Source organism: Myotis nattereri, assembly GCF_964212035.1.
Source record: "Myotis nattereri genome assembly, chromosome: 15".
NCBI lineage: Eukaryota > Metazoa > Chordata > Mammalia > Chiroptera > Vespertilionidae > Myotis > Myotis nattereri.
Genome location: NC_138090.1, coordinates 47,783,353 through 47,808,310, shown reverse-complemented (window position 1 = coordinate 47,808,310; position 24,958 = coordinate 47,783,353). Strand labels below are relative to the sequence as shown.

Here is a 24,958-nt window from a genome sequence, read left to right as displayed (position 1 = left end):
CTCAGTGGGAATGTCACGAATGTGAACGCGCTCGGTCGGTGTGTGGTTCTGGATGCGCTCATCCGGGTGGGTGTCTGTGTGTACAGATATCCGTGTGTGTGGTTCCCACTGGGCCCGTCTGCCTGTCCCGCAGGCAACTGTGTCAGAGAGTCCTCCTGCGTCCCTGTGCCCGGGGTGTGTGCGGGCACCTGCCCCAGGTGAGTGTGACTGTGTCTCCGCGCCCCTGTCCAAGGTGCGCCCGTGGGAGTCCCGGCCGCGCGTCCGATCGGCTGCTTCCCGCGGCCCGGCCAGCACGTGACTCTGTGTACCCCGGAGCGCGGTTCCGGGGTGTGTGTGTGTGTGTGTGTCTGTCTGTGGGTCCCAGTCAGTGTGTCAGTGTGTCAGCGTCCCTGTCCGGCTGTCCCGCGGTCGCCCTGGGCCAGGCCCCGCCCCGCCCCCGCTGCAGGGAAACCCCCCGCGCCGAGTTCGGGGGCGCGGCCCGCGCCAGCAAGTCCCGACTTGTCCAGGGCGCGCGGGCGGGGCCGTGGCGTCACGCGGGGGCGGAGCGTGGGACCCGCCGGGCGGGGCGGGGCGGGGCGGGGCGGGGCGGGGCGGGGCGGGAGCAGCCGAGCGGCCCGGGACCCGCCGGGCGGCCTGAGACGCGGCGCGAGCCACATGCGAGCGGGCGCCTGGCGGCCGCAGCGACAGGATCGGCAGCGGCGGCCACGACGGGGACGCGCCTGCGGCTCGAGCAGCAGCGGCACAGCGACAGCAGCAGCCACTGCAGTCAGAGCAGCCGCCGCCGCCGCCGCCGCAGGGAGCGGCGCTTCGCGGGCGCGCCCTCCTGAAGGAAGCCGCCCGCCCCCATCACCGCCCCCTCTGGCGTGTTCATGCCCCCGGGGTGAGTGTGCTCACCTCGAGTCCCCGCGGGCCGCGATTGGCCAGGCCCGGTGGGCTCCCTGGAGGAGGTGGCGGGAGTGCACGCGGAGAGCACTGGGGGCGCACTGCAGCCCCACCGCCTGCCTCCCTCTCTCCCCACCCTCTACCCCCACCAGGGTCTCTGGGCTGGGGTCGCTGGGCTGGGCTGGGGTCGCTGGGCTGGGCTGGGATCGCCGGGCTGGAGGCACTAAGGTCCAGGAGCGCAGGTGCCTAAGCGGTCTGGCGGGTTTGTTTACAAACAATGGGGTGCGGGCTCGACAGCGCCCCCTGGCGGTCAGTGCGGCCCCGGGGAAGTGAGTCGACCCCGACTGCCCCGTCCCCCGCAGTCCGCAGTCCGGGAGGGGGTTGGGGGTGGGGGTACGGAATGGAGGGGCGGCCACACCCCGGGCGCGCACCCGCTGGGGGCGGCGACAGGGGGCGGCTTGCGGCCGCGGAGTCTGCGGCTCCTGCGGGCGGGGGCTGCGCCCCAGCAACAGCCGGTTATTGGCCCCGCGCTCGCCTGGCGGGCGGGGCGGGCGCACGTGGCGGCGGCGGGGTTGGGGGGCTGTGACAGCGCAGGGGGGCGTCTGGCCCCGCCGTGGGAGCGCGCGTGTGCGGGGCTGTGGATCTGCAGGTGTCTCGCCTGGGTGTGTGCGTGTGTCTGGCTCCGAGTTTGTTGCTGGGGTCCGCAGGGAGTGGTGGCGTCCGTCCGTCCGTCCGGGGGAATGTTGGGGCTGTGGCCGCTCCGGGTGTGTGTGCGCGTGAGTCCCCCGCATGTGTGTTTGTGTGGAGTGCTGTCTGTGTCTGCCCTGCCTGAGGGGTGGGCTCTGTTTATTGGGGTACCCGTGTGTGTGCCCTGTGAGTGAGAGTTGCCTGTGGATGGTGTTTTGGGGGGACCCTATGGGTCCGTGTGGTGGGGCGTGCTGGGCTGTTGTGTGTTGTGCTGAGTGAGCCGTGTCTGTGTGCTTCTCTGTGTGTCCTGCCCCGTGTGTTGTTTGTGTGTGCTCCTGCGTGGACTGCCTGTGACTGTGTATGTCTCCGGGGCATGTTTGTGATGAGTGCCTGCTGAATGTGGTGCCTGCTTTCCGTCCAGGTGTCTGTGAGTTCTGCATGGTGTGTGTGCGTGCGTGTGTGTGTGTGTGTGTGTGTGTGTGTGTGTGGTGGGGGGTTGTCTCCGCCTCTGTTTGGCTTGTATGTCTGGCATCGGTGTCTGGGAATTGAGGACCGCGTCTCTGTGGGGTCTGTGCAGTGCAGTCAGTGGGTGTTGCTGGCAGCCTCTTGCATGGGGCTTGTCTGAGCCCGTGTGTGTGTGTGTGTGTGTGTGTGTGTGTGTGTGTGTTGGGTCGGAGGGGTTTGTCTCCGCGATCGGCTGGCTCATGTGTGTCATGTGGGCTGCGTGTGTGTAGTGTTTATGTCGGTCACGTGAGACCACTGTTCTGTGGGAGCTTTAGGTGTGCGCGCTGCCAGGGCGGTGCGGGATTAGGGCTGGCTGGTGTGTGTGGTGTGTGTCCGGGACTGACAGTTGGTGATGGGGTTCTGAGGTGAGGGAAGGAGGGTGGGTGGATGTTCTCTTCTGCTGTCGTGTCTGTGTGTCGTTGCTGGGATGCGTGGGGATGCGTCTGGGTCTGCTGACATGTGTCTGTGTGTGCCTGATTTACGTGTGTCCTGGGGGTCTAAGAGTTGGTGGGCAGGTAGGCGTGTTTCCGTTGTGTTGGTCTGTGTGAGTCCGTGGGTGTCTGTTTTGTGTTGATATGTGTGTGCGTCCTGAGGTGGGCATGCCTTATCTCTTGGGTGTAGATGTGTTTGAGAAGTGTGTGTGTTTCTGTCTGTGCTTGTGTTGGCTGCATTGTGTGTGTCAGCGTGCGTGTGTGTCAGTGTGTGTGTGTGTGTGTGTCCGTGGGCATATCAACAGTGGGTCAGTGTGTGAGATTCCGACTACTTGTGCATGGGGGGGAGCGAGGGGATGGGTTGTGCCAGGCAGCATGCATTGTTTGTATAGCTCTTGTGATGGTCTGTGTGTTTACGTTTGGTCAGTGTTTCTCTGTGTGTGTGTGTGTGTGTGTGTGTGTGTCCTGTGTACTGAGTAGCAATGTCCGACACTGGGACCATCTCAATGTTTCTGTGCAAATGGGAGATGAGGTGGGAGGTCAGGCTGGCCAGTCCTGCCTGAGTCTGTGTGTGTGTGTGTGTGTGTGTGTGTGTGTGTGTGTGTGTTGGGGGAGCCATCCCAGTGCCTGGCTGCCCTCCATGTGTGCCCATCACTGTGTCCCAAAAGTGACCCCCCCCCAGCCCATGTCCTGTTGGGTGAGTTTGTGTTGGGGGGCCATCAACCCTCACACTCACACACCCGACAGCCCCCCGCATCTGGGTCCCGCATCTGGCTCTCGAACTTGCTGTGAGAGCCAGCCTGTGCCGCCCTGCCCCTCATGTGTGCCGTGCCCATCACCATGTGTTTGGGAGGCTGCGGAGCCCTGGGTCCCTCGGTGGGTGTGTATCTTGTGTGACCATCACACATGCCTCCCTCTGGGCCCAGTGTGCGTGGAGGGCGCCAGCCCTGCCCTGTGTGTGCCCATCGTGGTGTGCAGGAGTGGAGGTGCCTGTGGACCCTGTAGGGGGGTGTGTTGTGGGGCCCTGGTGACCCCGGCACTTGCCGGCTGACGGCACCCTTCTCTTCCTGTCCTGCAGGCCCCAGGGAGCACCATGGCCCGAGCACGTCAGGAGGGCAGCTCCCCGGAGCCCGTAGAGGGCCTGGCCCGCGACGGCCCTCGTCCCTTCCCACTGAGCCGCCTGGTGCCCTCAGCTGTGTCCTGCGGCCTCTGTGAGCCTGGCTTGCCGCCTGCCCCTGCCACCCCTGCCCTGCTGCCAGCTGCCTACCTCTGCGCCCCCACTGCCCTGCCCGCTGTCACTGCCGCCCTCGGGGCCCCCCGCTGGCCTGGGGGTCCCCGTAGCCGCCCCCGAGGCCCGCACCCCAATGGTGAGTGCCCACCCCACACCGGGATGTTGAGAGCCGGGAGAGAGACTCTGAGGAACTGGCCAAGTGGGAGCGGGTGGGGGGAGGTGGCGAGCTGGCCGGCCACAGGGAGGGTGTGGCCAGTGTGGTCTTTGTGTTGCAAGAAGCAGGAAGACGGAGTAGGAGGCTGGGGGCGGGGGAGGCCGGGTGGGAAGTCCCTCCTGGAATCTGACTGCAGTCCCTGAGTGGCAGCCCGTGGCCTTTTCCGGGCCTGGGGCGACAGCTGCTTCCCAGCCCCGCTCCCCTCCCCTCCTCTGGGTGCCCTCAGTCCCCTGGGGTTGCAGTGAGAGAGCGTGTGGGCAGAGAGGGAGGATGGGCACTCCAGGACTTTGGGGAGGGGTCGAGGGTGGCCTTTGGCCATTATCTGGGTCTTTGGGGCCAGGGCCCGCCCTCTATGCGGTCCAGGAGGAAGGAGGGGGGAGGGGCCATTGTGTTGGGAAAGTGGGCCTGTGTGTGGAGGGGTGAGCCTGGGGCGGGAAGGGTTAAAGGTCCCCTGCCTGATGGGCCTTTAACCCCGTGGTGCCCGGCAGCCCCATCCCACCGGCACTCAGTGGCGGGAGCAGGGGGGGTGGGGGGACTGTCCCGGTTTCCCTCCAGCCCCACCCTGTCCCTGGAGCCCGGGGAGGCTCGGAGAGAAACTTCTCCAAACTCAGTTCCCTGGCAGTGAGGCAAGATGGGACTCGATTCCAAGACCAGAGTCTCAGGTGTGGAAACTGAGGACCTGATGTTTGGCTGTAGGGATCCCCCCGGGCCAGGGCCTGGGGTGACAGGAGGAAGAGAGGTCAGAGGAGCGGGTGGGGCAGAAAGGCATCGCCCGCATCCCAGCGCCCCCACCCCCTCCCCGGCCGGGGCGCCGAGCAGCCCGCCTGGCCTCTGGTCAGGGCCCTGCCACTTCCGGGGGTGTGGCCTCCCTGCGGTTGGACACCAGAGGGCAGGAGACCTGAGGCTTGTGACTCTGGGTGTAGTCAGTGCCTGTATCCCCGTGTGACCTTGGGCCACTTCTCAGCATGGGCCTCAGTCAGTCCATCTGTGAAATGGAGCAGGCAGTGTCTGCAGTAGAGGTGCTTAGTGGGGATCAGAGGAAGGTCCTCCAGGCCAACCCGGGCGGGACTGGCGCCTCCAGAGAGGCCGCCCCGGGACCTCTTCTCGCCCTATGGTGCCTGGGGAGACACATGTGGCTCTAAGAGCGGGAAACGGAACCCCTAGAGACGAGCCGGGGGCAGAAGAGAAATCGGGCGCTGGGGAAAGGGAGACGCAGGCCCCGGCTAACCGGTCCCTCGGGTGCACTTCGGGGCCCGCTGAGGTCATGGGCGTTGACCGTACCCCTCGGCTTTTCCCAGGTCCTCAGCCCTCGCTCTCGCCCGCGGAGCAGCACCACCTGGAATCGCCGGTGCCCAGCGCCCCGGGGGCCCTGGCGGGCGGCCCCACCCAGGCGGCCCCGGGCATCCGGGGGGAGGAGGAGCAATGGGCCCGAGAGATCGGGGCCCAGCTGCGGCGAATGGCGGACGACCTCGACGCGCTGTACGCGCGGCGGGTGAGTGCTGGGGGAGGGGTAGACGGCAGGTGGGACTTCCCGCCGGGAGGGGCGGCGGGCGGCCCCGCCAGATGTGCGGCAGCTGTTGCCCTGCGCGGCGGGGTCGCGCCGGGGACAGGCCGGTGGGAGGGGCGGCGTGGCCGCGGGGCTGCCGAGCGCCCGCGCGGCGGCTGGCACAGCCCGGGCCGGGGCGGCGGAGCGCTGCGGCGCGCCCGGGCCGCGGCCGGGGGACTGAGGGCGGCGCTCGCCCGAGCGGCTCATATATCCCGGGCTATTTATAGCCGGTGAGTCAGCAGCGGCGGCGCGGCCGCGCCCGCCCCTCCCACCCGCCGCGCGGCAGGCGGCGCGCACACCGCTCCCCCGGCCGCTCGGGGGCGGGGCCTAGGGCTCCTCCCCGCCGGAGGCCCCGCCCCCAAGCCCGCGGCCCCGCCTCTGATGAAAACAAAATATTGGAAGCCTGAAGCCGAGAATAGAGAACACGAAACATCAGGGCGTCCCCACGGCTCTGTCCGGCCCGAACACGACACCCGCACTGCCTGCTTATTCAAAGGAAAACAAACACCGGATGTTGTGAAGCCCCTTGTTCCCTCCGTGACCCCGTCTCTTCCCCCGCTTCCCAAGGAAAAACTCTTACATTGGGGGTCCCATTCCTCTGCAGGTGTTGATTTTTTCTTTTTAAATATGTTTTATTGATTCTAGCGAGGAAGGGAAAGGGAAAGAGATATAGAAACATCAATGATGAGAGAGAATCATTGACTGGCTGCCTCCTGCACGCCCCCTACTGGGAATCGAGCCCGCAACCCAGGCATGTGCCCTTGGGTGGAATCGAACCTGGGACCCTTCAGTCCACAGGCCAATGCTCTCTCCACCGAGCCAAACCAGCTAGGGCCAGGTGTTGATTCTTTTTTTTTTTTTTTAAATATATTTTATTGATTTTTTACAGAGAGGAAGGGAGAGAGATAGTTAGAAACATCGATGAGAGAGAAACATCGATCAGCTGCCTCCTGCACATCTCCCACCGGGGATATGCCTGCAACCCAGGTACATGCCCTCAACCAGAATCGAACCTGGGACCCTTCAGTCCGCAGGCTAGTGCTCTATCCACCGAGCCAAACCAGCTAGGGCCAGGTGTTGATTCTTTTACTCCGTATTTACCCAGCCACAAACCATGCTTAGGACTGTGGGGCGTTTTTGGCATAATATACGGGGTGTCCCCCAAAAATGTATACACACTTTAACCGCTGATAGCTCCATTTTGAAAGTGAAATGTATTTTAATAAACACTTCCTTTATAATTATTCAAAGTGTGTGTATACATTTTGGGGGGGATGCCCTGTAGATATAGTGTGTGTTTCTCTCCAAACGTGGTCCCCTCTCCATTTATTTATTTATTTATTTATTTATTTATTTTTAAATATATTTTATTGAGTTTTTACAGAGAGGAAAGGAGAGAGATAGAGAGTTAGAAACATCGATGAGAGAGAAACATCGACCAGCTGCCTCCTGCACACTCCCCACTGGGGATGTGCCCGCAACCAAGGTACATGCCCTTGACCGGAATCAAACCTGGGACCTTTCAGTCCGCAGTCCGACACTCTATCCACAGAGCCAAACCGGTTTCGGCCCCCTCTCCATTTATACATGAGCTTCACCCATATGGGCAGGAGAGCTTTGAGTCCCTCATTTTCCCTGGATCAGCATCTAGTGTCCGTGGTCATTTACCCATTGTTGGGTCTTTAGGAATTTTTTAAAATGTTTCAAGTTTGATTTATTGGCTTTCTTTTTTGGCTGCCCTTCTTTGTCTCCACGGGACATCCCTGGGTGGTCTGCCCACCCTCAGCCTTAGTAAATTGGTGCTTGCTTGCTCACCCAGGTGGCTGTGGCGTGGAGCCCCCGGAAGCCGTGTGATGGTGGCAGGCCTTTTAACTGGTGCCAGTCTGAGGTGTTCCCTTTGCTACCTCCTGCCCACAGGAGTTGGTGGGAAGTGATAAGGAGGCAGGTCTGGTACCAGGCACCCTACCCCAGGCCCATTAGGACCATCATTAGGATGGCTTATCTGGCCTTGTTCTCATCTCTGAGATGGGCTTCTCTTCCCAGGTTGCGGGTGGGAGAGTGCTGTAACGTACCTTTCATTTTTACTGGTGGGAGTCTTGTGTCTAGCTTCCTTCTTCCCTAACACGAGCTGGGAGGGTCCTGAAGGCACCCCAAGTCCTCATGCTCTCCCTAGAGAGAGGGCAGGGGTCATGCTCTTCCTAGAGAGAGGTCAGGGGTCATGCTCTTCCTAGAGAGAGGGCAGGGGTCAGCTTTGCCTGGATGTACTTCTGTGCAACCTCAGCGCAGGTGGTGAGCTGTTCCCAGCTCTCCTCCGTCCACAGATTGTTCTAGAATCGCTGACTGTGGGCTCCCTGCTCCCTTCTCTCCATCTCGCCAGCCTCTGAGGGGCGGGCAGGATGGGCTGCAATCCAGCCCCGCCGCTCAGCCCCATGGGACGTTGGTTGGGTGACTGTCTCACCCGGCAGTCGGTGACACGATCACAGCTAATAAGCACCGGACACTTGCTGTCCTTCCTCGAGGTGACGGCATTGGCCCAGACGGGCGGAGGAGCTGGGATTGGGGCCCGACTGACAATAGCAGCAGCTGCTTCGCAGGGTTGTTTGAGGATGTAGCTCACTCGGAGACCCCCGTGCCGCCCTCCTCCCTGCCCTTGGACCTGACCACTTTCTACCTTCCTCTTCTCTCTCTTTCCCCAGAGGCAAGAGGAGCAGCAGCGACACGGCCCCTCGCCTTGGAGGGTCCTGTACAATCTCCTCCTGGGACTGCTGCCCTTGCCCAGGGGCCGCGGAGCCCCGGAGATGGAGCCCAATTAGGTGCCTGCACCTGCCTGGTGGACGTCGGGGACTTGGGGGGCAGGCCCCTCCCACAGCCTGACGCCCTGGCCAGCACAGGGGACATTTTCTGCACCATGTAGCATACTGGACTACGAGCCCTGCCTGTCCCAGGGGCGGGCCCGGGCAGCCACTCCAGACCCAGCCCCGGCCCAGCCTGGGGTGCACTGTCGGAGATGTGGACTCCTGGGTCCCTGGCCGAGAAGCCAGGGGAGAGAGGGCTGATGGACTCAGCGTCTGAAGGCGGCGGTGACCGAGGGGGTGGGGACTGAGCCGCCCGCCTCTGCCGCCCACCACCATCTCAGGAAAGGCTGCTGGTGCTGGCTGCCCGTTCCAGCTGCAGGGGGGACACTGGGGGGTCCCTCCCAGTGCTCCTTCACTTTGGGCCTGGCCTCAGGCCCCTGGTGCTTCCCCCCCTCCTCTTGGGGAGGGGGCCCGTGAAGAACAAATGAGCCAAACGTGACCACTAGCCTCCTGGAGCCAGAGAATGGGGTGCATCTGACGGCTGCCCCAGCCCGGCGCCCAGCCATCTTCCCTGAGCCAGCCGGCGGGTGGTGGGCATGCCTGCCTCACCTTCATCTGGGGGTGGCCAGGGGGGCCCAGACTGTGAATCCTGTGCTCTGCCCATGACCACCCCCGCCCCCCCATCAATCCATTGCATAGGTTTAGAGAGAGCACGTGTGACCACTGGCATTCATTTGGGGGGTGGGATATTTTGGCGGAAACCGCCCCAGCCTTAGTCCCCAGGGCGAAGCGCTGGGGGGAAGAGGGGAGTCAGGGAGGGGGAGTCTCGGAAGAGGGAGGAGTCTGGGAGTGGGGAGGGATGGCCCAGCCTGTAAATTACTGTACATGCGCTGCTGTAGATACCGGAATGGATTTTCTGTACATGTTTGGTTAATTTTTTTTGTACATGATTTTTGTATGTTTCCTTTTCAATAAAATCAGATTGGAACAGTGGATCCTCTCTCTGCTCTCCTTCCCCGCCCGTGACCTGGGCAGAGCTGCGGGGTCCGGCCGGGGCCCACGGGCACCCCTGTCCGCAGCTGCTCCTCAAGGAGCCGGCGCCCTGTGTGAGCCCAGCCTCCTGGGCGCCTGTTCCGCTCCCACTGGAAGCAAAGTCCCGTGAGGGTGGGGCTTGGGGCACTTTCCCAGCGATCTCCCCCAGATACAGTAGGTCGTGGGGGCTCCGTATTTATTGAGTGAATGAGTGACCTGCAGCTCATTCAGCAGCACCACCGGGAGGAGTCCTGGGGAACTCGTCAGTAATGAGACGCTGTCCCTGCTCTCATGAAGGCACTAGGTGACACGGGAAGCAGCGACATAGCGAGACAATAGCGCTTCCTAAGGCCCAGCACACGGCCTGGCACCAAGAGCTGGTGTGGACTTAATATAAGGCGGCGGCCTGGGTTACCTTCCTGACAGCGGCCCTGGCCCGTGCTCTTCTGTGTCCTCTCCATGCAGGGCTGGCCCACACGTCGATGAGAGAGAATCGTTGATGGGCTGCCTCCCGCAAGCTCCACACTGGGGATGGAGCCTGCAGCCTGGGCATGTGCCCTGACGTAGAATCAAACTGTGACCTCCTGGTTCATAGGTCAATGCTCAACCACTGGGCCATGTGGCCGGGCAACATTCGCATTTCTTATAATGAATTTCTGCTGGTGACGAATTCTCTTAGTTTTATCTGAAAATAGTACCTATTTTCACTGGTAATAGACTTCTACATTTGACTGTTTCCTTTCAGCATTTAAAAATTTTTTTTTATTGATTTCAGAGAGAAAGGGAGAGGGAGAGATAGAAACATCAATGATGAGAGAGAATCATTGATTGGCTGCCTCCTGCACGCCCCCTACTGGGGATCGAGCCCACAACCCCAGGCATGTGCCCTTGATTGGAATTGAACCCAGGACCCTTCAGTCCACAGGCCGATGCTCCATCCGCTGAGCCAAGCCAGCCAGGGCCTTTCAGCATTTTAAAAATGTTGTTTTGGTGCTCGCTCCGGCAACACATATACTAAAATTGGAACTATACAGAGAAGATTAGCATGGCCCCTGCGCAAGGATGATACGCAAATTCGTGAAGCGTTCCATATTTAAAAAAAAAAAAAAATGTTGTTTTGGGCCATGGCCGAGCAGCTCAGTTGGACAGAGCATCATCCTGCTATGCCAAGGTTGTGGGTTTGATCCCTGGTCAAAGCACAATCAAGAATCAACCAATGGCCCTAGTTGGTTTGGCTCAGTGGATAGAGCGTCGGCCTGGGGGCTGAAGGGTCCCAGGTTCGATTCCAGTCAAGGGCACATGCCTGGGTTTCAGGTTCGATCCCCATTAGGAGGCATGCAGGAGGCAGCCAATCAATGATTCTCTATCATCATTGATGTTTGTATCTCTCTCTCCCTTCCTCTCTGAAATCAATAAAAATACATTAAAAAAAAAGAATCAACCAATGAATGCATAAATAAATGGAATAACTAATCAATGTGTCTCTCTCCCCCTTGCCTCTCAAAATCAATAAATACAATAAATAGCACTGGCCAGTGTAGCTCAGTTGGTTGGAGCCTCATCCTGTGCACCAAAAGGTGGCGGGTTTGATTTCTGGTCAGGACACACACCCAGGTTTTGGGTTTTATCCCTGGTTGGGGCCTGTTCAGAAGGCAACTGATCAATGTTTCTTTCTCACATCGATGTTTCTTTCTCTTCCTCTCTCTAAAATCAATGAAAACCATATCGAGTGAGAATTAAAAGTGAAATAGATACATTTAAAAGATGCTGTTTCACTGTCTCCATTTCTGATGAGGAAGCCGGGACCATTTGAATCCTAGTTCCTGATCCCACGTATGTTGGGTCATTTCGGATTGCATCCTGGGAGGTGATGTTGTAGACATTCTGGATCTTGTTATCGCCTCCCAAGGATGTGGCTGTTTTAGTTTCAGGGGACATTTGTGTTTGCTAGTCTGAAACTGTGGCAGTGGCCACGGCTTACAGTTCACCTCAGCCCTCCTGTCTGCCCCACGCTTCACAGTCCAGGGGTCGGCAGGAGTCCTGGGCTGAGTTTACACACACAACTTGTGTTTCTCCTCCCTTGGCATTTTCCTCCCCAGTAGCTCTGGTGACTCTGACTCCCTCCTCTGGTTCTTCAGGTCAGTAAGACAGCTGGCTTCCTACCGCAGTCCTAGCTGCCTGGCGCAGAGCAGTGCCTCAGGTTAACGCGGTGGGACACACAAACACACACACACCCCAGAAGACTTACCTTGTGGCCAGCTCTTCCTGCAACTTTCAACTCCCCTCTCACATCCACCTGCCTTTGGTCACTCCCCAGAGCCATCTAATAGTTGTTCTTGGGTAGGGTTTCTGTTTTTTTGCTTTGCATTGTCTAGAATTTAGTTACTCACAAGTGGGGTTATCTGTTAGAAACTTACTCCACCGCACAAGAAACAGAACTTTGGTATCTTCTTTGGAATGAACCAAATCTGTCATATTTAGGAGGGAAAGCGGGGAGTCCTGCCCCACCACCCAGGTCAGACGGAAAGAGGCAGACACCCAGGGGCAGAGGCCACATTTTGTTAGCAAAGTCCAAAGGGGTGGGTTGCTCCGGTCTGGGCGGCTTTCTCCCTTGGAACTGAGGTGCAGACCAGTCCTGCAACTTGGCAGAGCTGAGGCTGCGGACCTTGGCAGTGAGGCCCTCAGCTAAGCCCCTGCCCCCTGCCAACTGCAACCTCTAGCAAGCTGACCCCGAACCACCTCCAAATGCTCTCTCCTGCAATGGCTGCTTCTAGAGATTTACTTTTCATTGTTCCTTTTTTTTCTTCCGTAAAAAAACAACATGACCGTGTGCCTTTGTCAAACTTTCAATCCTGTGCTACATGCATGTCCTGTCTATGCAAACAACAAGTGAGCGGTACAATGCTACCAGCCCGCAGCCTTTTGGAAAGAATCACCATCTCAAATGCATGTATGTACTCTGTAACCCGAGCGTCTGGCTTTGCGCAGTCTTTCCCAAGTGTGTACAGTGAAAACAGGCTCAATGTCACTCAACAGCAGCCTGATTAAATAGCTTATGGTTCATCTGTGGTTTTGGAATTTGATGCCTGATGCACTGACAAGGATCTCCAAGGCAATGAGAAAAAGCAAGTTGCAGAAAAACATTTATAAATATGCATAATAGCAGGTAACATGGAGCAATTTCTACTCAGAGAACATAGTTAATTCATTTAAGAGTTTAGCTGTGAAGTCAGCTGCTCTTGCCACATGGCCAACATTGAGCTGACAGGCTGTGACGCCGGGGGGGCGGAATCTTTTTTACTCATATGCTGGTATGTATATGTGTGTGTGTGTATAATTTTTATTGATTTCAAAGAGGAAAGGAGATAGAAACATCAACGATGAGAGAGAATCATCAATTGGGAGCCTCCTGCAGGCCCCCCACTAGGGATTGAGCCCAAAACCCAGGCATGTGTCCTGATGGGGAATCGAACCGTGACCTCCTGGTTCATAGACCGATGCTCAACCATGGAGCCGGACGGGCTTATGCTGGTATATTGCTTGACAGTTTTTTTTTTTGTTTGTTTGTTTTTTAATATATTTTATTGATTTTTTACAGAGAGGAAGGAAGAGAGATAGAGAGTTAGAAACATCGATGAGAGAGAAACATCGATCAGCCGCCTCCCGCACATCTCCTACTGGGGATGTGCCCGCAACCCAGGTACATGCCCTTGACCGGAATCGAACCCGGGACCTTTCAGTCTGCAGGCCGACGCTCTATCCACTGAGCCAAACCGGTTTCGGCTTGCTTGACAGTTTTAGTACAAACTTAAAAACAAAATCCACCTGCCCCTCTGGACCCAGCTGAAGGTCCTCCCCTCGCACCGGGGCTGCCCAGTGGTCCTCATGGTGACTGCTAGGCCTCCGGAGCTGTGAAGGCAAAGCCCGTCTCCTCGTCCTCACCGAGGTCTTAAGCCAGCCGTGGGCAAACTACGGCCGGCGGGCCGGATCCACCCGTTTGAAATGAATAAAACAAAACAAAACAAAAAGACCGTACCCTTTTATGTAATGATGTTTACTTTGAATTTATATTAGTTCACACAAACACTCCATCCATGCTTTTGTTCCGGTCCTCCGGTCCAGTTTAAGAACCCATTGTGGCCCTCGAGTCAAAAAGTTTGCCCACCCCTGTCTTAAGCGGTGCCACGACGTGAGTGTTTCCTGCATGTCCCGCATGAAGGCCTTCCCTGCCAGCTGTTTGGGTGAAGCGGGTTCCTCATCTGCAATCTTGTCACAACAGTAACAACCCTCACGGGGCTGCTATGAGGGTTCAATTTAGCTAAAGCACAAGCATTTTGGAAAGCAGCAGGCAGGGCCCTAACCGGTTTGGCTCAGTGGATAGAGCGTCGGCCTGCGGACTGAAGGTTCCCAGGTTTGATTCCGGTCAAGGGCACGTACCTTGGTTGCGAGCACATCCCCAGTCAGGGGTGTGCAGGAGGCAGCTGGTCGACGTTTCTCTCTCATCGATGTTTGTAATTCTCTATTCCTCTCCCTTCCTCTCTGTAAAAAATCAATAAAATATATTTAAAAAAAAATGCACCAGGCAGGTAGTGTGACATGCTAGCATTATCATTAAACTCTTTGACCTGAAAACCACCACCTAAGCTTCCATTTCGCCACCTGTAAAAGGGCGAGCAGGACACAGCTCAATAAATAAACACATATTTACAAAAGAAACTGACCATGGCCCTGCACTGCAAGAACGTGGGGCTGTGACGGAACCCAGAGCTTCCTGCTCTAATCTTTCGCCTGGTCCGCTGCCATGTTCCGCCTGAGCCCTCAGCACAGTAAGCACTGCCCAGAATCTGGCAACTGCGCAGACAGAGCGGGGTGTGCAGTGGAGAAACCTGGCTGCCCCGAAACCAGCCCATTTCCCTTCACCCGGTAGCTCCGGCACCCCAACATGTGGCACTTTCAGGAGCAGAGCCTCCTTTCCACGTGGCTACATAGCTCCTGGAGGTACTAGAAACCATGGATAACCACTGTGCACCTCCTGGAGACTCAGGGAAACCCACTTTATGATAATACTGATGTGTACTATGGGCGAATATGCAATTTGAAGAAACGAGAATAAAGATATTTCTTGCCCGGGGCTGGCAGCTGCCAGCACCACCTCCCTGATTCCTGAGGGCTCCCCTCTGGATGACTCAATCTCCGCCACGAGAGGTACCCGGCAGAAAAGTTTGAAAGCCTCAAAGATTCTACAATGACAATTTTGTTTTTATCCATCCGGACCCGCCTGCTCCCCCTTGTGACCAAGGCCCCACATTGCAAAGTAAAGGAAATAATTAGCTCAACGTTCCTAACACGGAGTGAAATTCACGCATCAATAACACCACTGACCTCAGTGCCTGACAGGCATGGGGCCCACAACCGGCCCCCCCAGAAACGCAGCCCTCGCCTCACCCAGGGCAGGAGCAAAGGGGCAGGACTGAGTTCTACCTCCCAGAGACCAGCTCTCGTTCACCAGTGCAACAGGATTAAAGTAGAAAGGAGCCCTAGCCAGTTTGGCTCAGTGGACAGAGCGTCGGCCCATGGACTGAAGGGTCCCGGGTTCGACACTGGACAAGGGCAAGTACCCCAGTTGCAGGCTCGATCCCCGGCCCTGGTCAGGTAACGCGTGGGTGGCAACCAATTGGTGTTTCTGTCTCTCCCCTTCCCTTCACTCTCTCTAAATATTAATGGAAAAATATCCTTGGGGGAGGATTAACAACAACAACAAAGGAGCCAATTTATTCATTCTAACTGGCCGGGCCCAAACCTCACTCATGTTTACATCGAGGAGGAACCCACTCAGACGTGGTGTTCCGCGGACAGCTGACTGGTACCGGCCGTGGGAGTGGGGCATATTACTTAAGGTCAATTTCAAAAGGAGGCCATCGCCACGTTCACTCCGTGCAAGGCCTGGCACAGAGGCGCTCCACTAAAGGTGGCATCGGTGTCACACTTTACTCCTTTCCTGCTGCAGTTCCTGTCCCTGCGCCCAGCCACTAGCTCGCTGAATGCTCAGCACACAGCTGGAACAGAGGCTTCCGTGCACCTCTGTGCTGTGTTACCCAGAAAAAAGGTGGCAGGAACCATGTCGGAGGGGAGAAATCCTAGTCCTGTTAGAGTCCAGTGGAATTTCTTCAGGTTTCAAAAGGCAATTGCGGGGATCACTCCCTGTCAGAGGAGTTTCAAATGTGGAAGAAAAACAAACAGATCCTAAAGCAAATAACTTTATTTCTACCATTCCTTCTTAAAGGACCATGGGAATCTAGAAAATATAAAAAAAAACCAAAACACAAGCAGCTGCCACTCAGGGGTAAGAAGGACGACACAGCCCTTAAATGCAACAGGCTCCGCGCCACAGCAGCGCCGGCTGTGAACAGCCAGGCTCCTCCCTCCCAGCGGGGCCCACAGATCAGAATCCCCGGGGCGGGGCCTTCAGAACAGTTTTCCTAATATTCAGCCCTAATATTCAACTGGCAAGGCCTCGCCCGAATGCCCTAGAGGACCCGGTGCCGGTTCCTCTGTCCCGCAGCCCCGGCTGGACTCACTAATCCTCAACTAACACTCGGACCCGCGCACCAGAGGCCACCTGTTGTTTTTCAGGATTTCCAACTGCGGAGGAAACACACCCACCTGCCATGTTTTTCCTCCCGGGCACCTGTCTGCATTTGGAACTGCGGTTCCCCTCGTGTTTCATGGGGCCTGGGCCTCACTCCCCCGAGGCCGCGCTCCCCGCAGTGTGACAGCAGGCGGAGGAGAAGTCCAGGAAGGTGGCGAGAGGCTCCCACGCAACCAGGTGTGCCGGTCCCTGGCGGGCAACCCTGGCGGTACCCAGGGGTGTGGCGATGCCGTGACGGCACCGGGACAGAGAGGCGCTGGAGGGCGCCTGCAGGTGCTGCCCGCTCAGCGGAGCTGGCAAACAGTCCTGCGCGGTGCGGGAGGGAGCCCGCCGGGCCCTCCGCCCCCTCATGTGCAGCAGCTGTTGGTGCTCGCGAGGAGCACATCTGCACGATCTCACTGTTCACAGGAAAGGGTTTGCGTTGGTCCAATGGCTTCACTCTTCTCTCGCCGGGAGGTGCCTTGGTGGGAGGAAGGGCAGGGAACGCAGGCGGGCACGCTGGGGGTCGGCATCTTCAGGGCTGCCGTGTGGTGGGTTCACTTGGGGCCGAGGCACTCCACAATCCCGTTTCCCTTCATGCCGTCAAAAAAGAAGAAGTTGTTGTGAGGTGGGTCCCTTTGAGACAGGGCCTGGGGAGAAAAACAAGAGGGTTCAGCTCACGTGCTTTAAAAGGGACAAGATGGAGGGAAAACACCCAGACCAGACCTTCCACCAGCGGTGTGGGCAGCGGTTTCTCAATAGAGGTCGATTTTGCTCCCCAGGGGCCATTTGGCCATGTCTGGAAACTTTTTTTTTTTTTTAAATACAAGCGAAAGTTTATTTAGAGAGTCACAGAGGTAGAAAAAGTGAGCCAGCTGGGCTGCACAGGCTCAGGAAACAAGTTTCAGAGGCCAAAGAAGGGCCCCTGGAGTTTAGGAGAGAGAAGAGAAGGCAGAGGCAAGACGCCCAGGGGAAGGAGCAGGGAAAGGCTCCCGTGAGCTCGAGCATGGAGGCCTTCTGGATGGTCACGTTTCTGCGCTGGCCTTTGCCAGCTGTGTGCCCTTGGAGAGGTGACTTAGCTTCTCTGAGCCTTACTTCCGCATGTAAAGCCCACATAACAGATGCACTATCCTAGGCACTGAGAGGTGAGCCCTGCTAGTGTGGCTGAGCGTCAACTCAGGCACCAGGAGGGCCCAGTTTGATTCTTGGTCAGGGCACATGCCCGGGTTGCAGGCTTGATCCCCAGTAGGAGACAATTGATCAATGATTCTCCCCTCTTCCTTCCCCTCTCTCTAAAAAAAACCCACACAACAATAAAAACGTATTTTTTTTTAAAGAAAAAGAGATGAGATCAATCAAAAAAACTTGTATGCATATATGCATAACCCATGGACACGGGCAATAAATAGTGTGGTGAAGGCCTGGGTCGGGGGTGGGCTAGATGGTCAATGGGGGAAAAAAGGAGACATCTGTAATACTTTCAACAACAAAGATTAAAAAAAGAAAAGCGAGATGATGTACCTCAAATCCCTTCACCAGTGCCTGGCACGAAGGAGCAGCACCTGGCGAAGAGCAGGGGTAATTGTCATGGCTGTGACAGAAGGGCAGCGATTCCCTCCAACACACCTCGCTGTGGCTTCCGGAGCCCTCGCCTCCCGGCCGCAGGACAGGCCTGGGAGCAGCTCTTCAGCCAGACACGATGACTGTCTCGTGGGGTTAACAGAAGGACACGGCACTTTTTTAAATCCTCCCTTGAGGATATTTTTCCCACCAATTTTTAGAGCGAGTGGAAGGGAGGGACCCAGCACTTTTAAGGATAGGGTCAGACAACCTGAATTCACAAGCTGAGTCATGTGCGCACAGCTCTGGGCCCATACGTGCCGGTGACCTAAGAGGTTCTGAACCCAAACAGGGCTACCATCACCTTGGCCAGCTTCTAGCAGTGGGTCCCAGGGAGCTCCATGTTGTCACTCATAAGGTATGATCTCACTTACAAGGTTAGAAATTGCTCTAAACATCCTGAACTTCTCCTTGAACTGAGCGCCAATCCCAATCCATTTCCTCATCTGTCAGTGGGGACAACTGTACCTACTTTAAGGGGCTATTCAGCCACCTGTCCAAGGAGATGTGTTAGCGTCTAACCTGCGTCAGGTGCAGTGCTAGATCCTGAGGAGGGGGCTCGGATCTGACAGGCTCGCTCCTGCCTGCTAGGGTTTCTGGGAGAATGAAATGCGACCAGTCTTGTAATGTACCTGGCACAGAGCAGATGCTCAGTAAGTGGGAGCTGCTACGACTAATGGGGCCCAGCACCCCCTGCCAATGGCTGAGGATCCCAAGCCCTCAGCCGGGTGGAAGGCCCAGGAGCCCACAGCCAGAACTCCTAGAGCCTGGAAGGAACCCAACTTACGGGTTGCAATGCGGCCTACCCTGGAGCCCGAGATGGCCACTGCTGTCACGGTCACCTGTGCACTGAGTGCAGGGCCTACTGTGGACGGGGAAGGAAGGACGACTTCCACCTAAGGGAGCATGACACCGTGAGGACGCGGGCAGAACACATGGTGTCTGATATGCAGAAGGAAGGAAACAGATGATTCCAAGGGGACAGAGTTTACATTTGTCCCCCACCTCCTAGTGTTCACTTTCTGACGGTCAGATGGCCTCTCAGGAGAGCCTACCGCCAGCTGACTGAAGGCTGACCTGTGTTAAGCAGGGGGAGTGGAGTGAGCGGTGGGGACCAGACAGCAGGGCACGGGGTGAACATGGGGCAAAAGGTAAAGTGCTTCCCAAGCCAGATGGGGGCAGGAGGAGATTCCAGACACGCCCAGCAACCGAGAATGCAGAGCGCTCTGGCTCGCTGGGATAAACAGAAACAAGATGCTGGCAACAGCTGTCCCCAGCAGGCGGCGAGGAGGGGGCTGCATTAGAGGTTAGGACTGGGATGCAGAGAAGCCGCTGCAAGCAATCGGGTCAAGGCCACCTGCCTTGACCCCAAATCTCCATCCCATACGAAAAATCCAGGGAGCGGCTTCTCATGGGATGTGCAGAGCGAGCCTGGGGGTGCAAGGACAGCAGCTCTGGGTCCACACAGACGCAGAGCCGCTGGACTGGGTGTCAGTTTGGGACAGTGCCTGAGGCATGATGACCAAGTGGGGAAGAACACAGGCCCAGAAACCAGACTGCCTAGGCTCGAATCCTGGCTCCCCACTTCCCTGTACCTCCACCCCACTTTATACATCAGGGATCACCACACTTCTACCTCTGCGGCTGCTGGGAGGATAAATTAGCTCATCCATGTAAGGAACAGTCTCTGTACGGCACTGGTTATCTATTACTAGAGGCCCAGTGCACGAAATTTCATGCACTGGGGGGTGGGGGTGGAGGGTGGAGTCCCTCAGCCTGGCATGTGCCCTCTTGCAGCCTGGGACCCCTGGCTCCTTACCACCCACTGCCGCTGCACTGGCCAACCGTGAGCCCGGCTTCTGGCTGAGTGGTGCTTCCCCTGTGGGAGTTCACTGACCACCAGGAGTCAGTTCCTGCATTGAGTGTCTGCCCCCTGGTGGTCAGTGCACATTATAGCGACTGGTCGTTCTGCTGTTTGGTCGATTTGCACATTAGGGTTTGATTATATAGGATTATATAGGATAGGATTATCACTACAGGCCACAAGAATACCTACATTCCCATTCCCACCTTCTGATTCTCCGTCACTGCACTTTGTCATGGACCAGCACAACGCTGCCCACGGAGAGGACAAAACACTGCAAGTCCATGAGCACCTAGACCCTGACAAAGGCCACTCTAATGTCTTTGGGCAAATAGCAAAGTTCCCAGAGGAAGTAAAATTTTTTTGAGGGTATGCTATAGCTTTAGCAGCCCAAATGTTCTTCCAGAAGAAATGAAAAATGCTGCCCTAGCTATGGCCCCAGGTAAGACACTTCCCCTCGGAGAGTGCCAATGACAGCTACACAACATGTCACAGGCCCCCCTTGCAGAGCCTGTGGGCTCCTGCACAGGCACAGGCACTGGTCCTGGCTGTCCGCCTCCTCTGTAAATACTACGGGTCTACGGGTGGGATTAACAAGAAGCAACTCTGGGGCCATGGTGATGGACAGAGAAACCCTGTCGAGGAGAAGAGCACGGACTGGAGTCCCTCTCAGGGCCTCAGCAGTGTCCTTCCTTAAGAGGGCATCACGACAGCACCCACTTCCTAGAGCCAGGAGAAGAGAATAGTTGGCCAACAGCATCAGCACCAGCCCCCTGGGCAGGTCAGCTGGGGTGGGGGGCAGTACTATGTCCAGCTCTGGGCTCAGCACAGAGCAGCACTCAGAGGTCACTTGCTGAATGCCCACCTGGGCTGGAAAAGGGAAGGAAGGGGAAGGGCGGGGCATGAAACAAGGACGAGCGGGGTCAGAGAAACCAGGGAGCCCAGAGAGCCCAGCGCCCTCTCGGCACATCTACAAGGTGTGCGGGGGATGAACTGTCGTCTCCACAGCGACTGCTTACCTTCACGATTTCCTGGGCCAAGACCCCTCCAACCACTGCACACACAGGAGCCATCTCGGAGAAGCAGAACCTAGAAGGGAAGACAAGTGAAATGAACACGGAGGAACAGAAAGGGGGTAGGACATGTAGAAGGGCCGGCAAAGGGCTGCCTGAATGAAACATCTGCCAGGGAGTCAATTCCGACAGCAGTGCTAATGCTGGCATCTAGGCGTGAAGGTTAAATCCAGTCCAGGGGTCAGATGGTGGCTGGGAGACCTTTGAACCTTGGCAGGCAGGAGCTGTTTCACAACACTTTTTTTTTTTTTTTTTAGGTTAAAGGAAAGACTATATCTGTGCATCCTAAAAATAAGGTCCTTCAAATATCAGATGTGTCAGTGCCCCGGTCACATTCTAGCAATTCTATCCTTACCCACAATGGGCGGTGGGTTCCATATGCTATTCCCAGACACAGGTCAGGGAGAAGGCCTGTGTTAACATGCAGGAGGCATGGGAAATTTGGGATCTGATATGAAAGTATGGGGATAGAAAACAGTCTTCACTACCCACATAGATGCCAGCCCTTCTTGGGCCAGAGGACAAATGTTAGCTGATACTGTCACCAACCCTTCAAATCACCCATCCTGGGTAGCTAAACCCTATCTTCCACTACTTCCCCGGTTCCTAGCCCTAAACTCAAAGATATTTCTTAAATGAACAAACTGGGACATAGACAAGTTGCAGCTTCCCAAAGGAACCCTATGATCAAGAGACCACCTCCAGCCCTGGCTAGTTTGGTTCAGTGGCTAGAGCTCCAGCCTGTGGACTGAAGGGTTCCGGGTTCGATTCCAGTCAAGGGCACATGCCCAGGTTGCAGGCTCCATCCCCAGTGTGGGGCATGCAGGAGGCAGCTGATCGATGATTCTCCTTTTAACATATATACATATTTTTATTTCAGAAATGAAGGGAGAGGAAAAAAGAGATAGAAACATCAATGATGGGAGAGAATCATTGATTGGCTGCGTCCTGCACGCCCCCCACTGGGGACTGAGCCCACAATGCAACCCGGGCAAGTGCCTTGACTAGGAATCAAACCATGACCTCCTGGTGCATAAGTCGACACTCGACCACTGAACCATGCTGGCAGGGCTAAACATATACTATTTTAAACCCAAATAATATCAACTATTATTCATTCCACACTATAATCTGATGGATATTTAGACTGTTCAACATTGCAATCATACATCTGGGTTCTGATACATTTTGCCCCTTTAAAAAAAAGCCCTTTAGAAAGGCTATTATCACAACTTCCACCTTCCACCAACTTCTACCTTCTACCTCCCCACCCCAACCCCAGCCAGGATCAGTACTCCCTCTGTTCAGCCAGAGGTAACTTTTCCTACTGTTTATCAAGGTCTATTATAGAACTATAAAACATAGAGAACTATCACAAAGAAACACTATCACTCAGAATTCTACTACTCAAAGATAATCAAATGCCAGAATTTCCCCTTTTATTAAAAAACAAAACAAAACAAAACAAAAAACACGTATTCTCTTGCCAAAACTGGTTTGGCTCGGTGGATAGAACGTCAGCCTATGGACTGAAGGGTCCCAGGTTTGATTCCGGTCAAGGGCATGTACCTGGGTTGCGGGCACATCCCCAGTGGGGGATGTGCAGGAGGCAGCTGATCGATGTTTCTCTCTCATCGACGTTTCTAACTCTCTATCCCTCTCCCTTCCTCTCTGTAAAAAATCAAAACAAAAAATATATATATAAAATAAACAAAAACAAAAAAAACAATCTCTTGTGATCATGCCACACAATGTGACATTCTGCCTTTTCTCTCTTAAAGTATATGATCGTGTCCTGGCCAGGTAGCTCAGATAGTTAAAATGTCTTCTCGATACGCCTAGGTTGCAGTTCAATCCCTGGTCAGAGTACATGCAGGAATCAACCAAAGTGCATAAACGAGTGAAACAACAAATCAATGTTTTTCTCTCTCAAACCGATAAATTTAAAAAAAAAAAATCAAATTGAAAAAATTTAAAGTATATTATTATTCTTATTTTTGTTTGTTAATCCTCATCAGAGGCTATTTTTTCCATTTATTTTCAGAGAGTGAATGGAAGGAAGGAAGGGGGGGGGGGGGAGAGAGAAAGAGAAACATAGATGTGATAGATGCTTCAACTGGTAGTCTCCCCACATGCGCTCCAACCAGGGTCAGGGAGCAAACCTGCAACCCAGGTATGGGCCTTCACTGGGAATCAAACATGAGACCTTTCGGTGGGCGGGCCAATGCTCTAACCACCGAGAATACTGGCCACAGCTAAGTATATTCTCTTAACTAAATGCTAGCAAACCAAACCAGAAACATAGAGGAAAACTTCTGCAACTCGATACAGGGCATCTATGAAAAATTCATAGCTGTCACCCACTCAATGGTGAAAGACTGAAAGCTGCTTTCCCAAGGTCAGGAACAAGATACCGATGTCGGCTCTCACCACTTCTACTGGACATTGTACTGAAGTTCTAGCCAGGGCAGTTTAGGAAGGAGAAGAGAAATAAGAGACCTCAGATTGGAAAGGAAGAAGCAATACATATTCACAGATAACATGATCTGGCATATAGAAAATACTAAGGAATTCACAGAAAAATTACTTGGACGATTAAATTAATTAGCAAGGCTTACAGGATATAGAATAAACATAGAAAAATCAATTGTATTTTTATTCATTAGTACTGAACATTGTAAAAATGAAGTTAAGAATTCCACTCATAGTAGCATCCAAAATAAAATATTTAGAAATAAATTTAACAACAGAGGTGTAAAACAAATTTTGAAGACTACAATATATACCTGGAGAGTATTATGCTAAGCGAAATAAGCCAGTCAGAGAAAGACAAGTATCACCTGATATCACTCCTATGTGGAATCTAATGTACAAAATAAGTTGATGAACAAAATAGATCCAGAGACACAGAAGCACAGAACAGACTGTGGAATCTCAGAGGGAAGGTGGGGGCGGGTGGGTGGTAAGTGATCAACCAAAGAACTTCTATGCATATATGCATACCACATGGACACAGACAGTAGGGTGGTGAAGGCCTGGGCAGGGGCGAGCTAGAAGGGGTCCATGGAGTAAAAAAGGAACATACGTAATACTTTCAACAATAAAGATTTAATTAAAAAAACAACAACTACAATGTATTGTTGAAAGAAATAAATGACCTAAATAAATGAAAATATATCTCATGTACATGGATCAGAAGACTTAATAATGTTAAGAGAGCAATACTCCCAAAATTATATATCTGACAGAAATAACTATATCAAAATTCCAGGTGCCTGTTTTGTATTAATGGCAAAATCCATCCTAATATTCCTATGGGAATACAAGAGATCCAGAATAGCCAAAATAATCTTGCAAAAAGAAGAACAAAGTTGGTCCTGGTCAGATGGCTCAGTTGGTTGGAGTGTAGTCCCATATACCAAAAGGTTGCAGGTTCGATTCCCAGTCAGGAAACATATTTAGGTTGCGGGTTTGATGCCCAAAGTGTGTACAGAAGACAACCAAACGATATTTCTCTTTCACATTGATGTTTCCCTTCCTCTATCTCTAAAATCAGTAAACATGTCCTCAGATAAAGATTAAAAAATAAAATAAAATAGAAAGTTGAGGAATTCATGTGTCCCAATTTAAAAACTTACTACTAACAAAGCTATAGTAATCAACATCACATTATATTGGCATAAAAACAGATACACAGCCCTGACCAGTGTGTTCAATGGTTAGAACGCCAGCTTGCTCTCACATCGATGTTTCCTTCCCCCTCTCTCTTCCCCTCAACCTCCTCCCATCCACTCTCTCTAAAAAGCAATGGAAAAATATCCTTGGGTGAAGATTAACAAAAATCAAAAAAAGTAACAAAACAAATCAAACAACAGACATACAGATAAATGAAATAGAACTGAGAGTCCAGAAATAAATACATACATATATGGTCAATTAATTTTTGACCAGCATGCCTAGACCACTCAAGGGGAATGAAAAAGTCTTTATAACAAATGGTACTGGGACTTTTGGGTCTCCACATACAGAAGAATGAAAGGGAGCCCCTACCTCACAGCTTGTACAAAAGTTAACTTGAATATGGATCACAGACCTAAATGTGAAAGTTAAAACTAGAAAACTCTTAGAAGAAAACATACAGGAATAAATCTTTATGACCTTAGATTAGGTGGTGTGATACCAGAAGGATGTGTGAAAAAAGAAAATAGATAAACTGTATTTCATTAAAATTAAACTTCAAAGGATACCATTAAAGCCCCAGCCAGTTTGGCTAAGTGGATAGAGCATCGGCCCATGGACTGAAGGGTCCCGGGTTCAAATCCGATCAAGGGCACGTGTGGGAGGCAACCAATTGATGTGTCTCCCTCACATTGATGTTTCTCTCTGTGTCTCTCCCCCTCACTTCCACACACACACTCGCTCTTAAAAAAATAAAATAATAATAATAATAA

At 54.4% G+C, this 24,958-nt stretch overlaps 2 protein-coding genes across 6 annotated transcripts in view; one reads left to right on the top strand and one right to left on the bottom strand.

Annotated features, from left to right (window-relative positions):
• Positions 1–640: 640 nt before the first annotated feature.
• Positions 641–9,283, top strand: BBC3 (BCL2 binding component 3). 4 transcript variants are annotated; one of them, XM_081107833.1, is made up of 4 exons: positions 642–880; positions 3,583–3,871; positions 5,248–5,441; positions 8,192–9,283. In XM_081107833.1, exons 2-4 carry the CDS (start codon positions 3,598–3,600, stop codon positions 8,306–8,308), a joined length of 585 nt encoding a protein of 194 aa, XP_080963959.1. In that variant the 5' UTR covers positions 642–880; positions 3,583–3,597; the 3' UTR covers positions 8,309–9,283. The 4 variants fall into 4 exon arrangements, with proteins under 4 accessions (XP_080963961.1, XP_080963959.1, XP_080963962.1 ...); XM_081107834.1 differs by lacking the exon at positions 642–880 and adding an exon at positions 1,526–1,544; XM_081107835.1 differs by lacking the exon at positions 3,583–3,871 and having other exon boundaries at positions 641–880.
• Positions 9,284–15,563: 6,280 nt separating this feature from the next.
• Positions 15,564–24,958, bottom strand: part of SAE1 (SUMO1 activating enzyme subunit 1) — a 78,516-nt gene continuing 69,121 nt past the window's right edge. The window contains exons 8-10 of one of the 2 annotated variants that reach the window (XM_081108193.1): positions 20,454–20,523; positions 17,472–17,512; positions 15,564–16,600 (exon numbers count right to left, since the gene is read on the bottom strand). In XM_081108193.1, coding sequence (XP_080964319.1) covers positions 17,483–17,512; positions 20,454–20,523 — 100 coding nt within the window. In that variant the 3' untranslated portion in view covers positions 15,564–16,600; positions 17,472–17,482. The remainder of the gene's footprint in view (positions 16,601–17,471; positions 17,513–20,453; positions 20,524–24,958) is intronic. The other variant, XM_081108192.1, reaches the window with a different exon arrangement.

Excerpts from the sequence above, each read along its gene's own strand:
- BBC3 (XM_081107833.1), top strand. The coding sequence starts at position 3,598 with ATGGCCCGAGCACGTCAGGAGGGCAGCTCCCCGGAGCCCGTAGAGGGC. Across the intron at positions 3,872-5,247 it reads CCGAGGCCCGCACCCCAATG|GTCCTCAGCCCTCGCTCTCG; the intron begins GTGAGTGCCCAC and ends GGCTTTTCCCAG. Across the intron at positions 5,442-8,191 it reads ACGCGCTGTACGCGCGGCGG|AGGCAAGAGGAGCAGCAGCG; the intron begins GTGAGTGCTGGG and ends CTCTTTCCCCAG.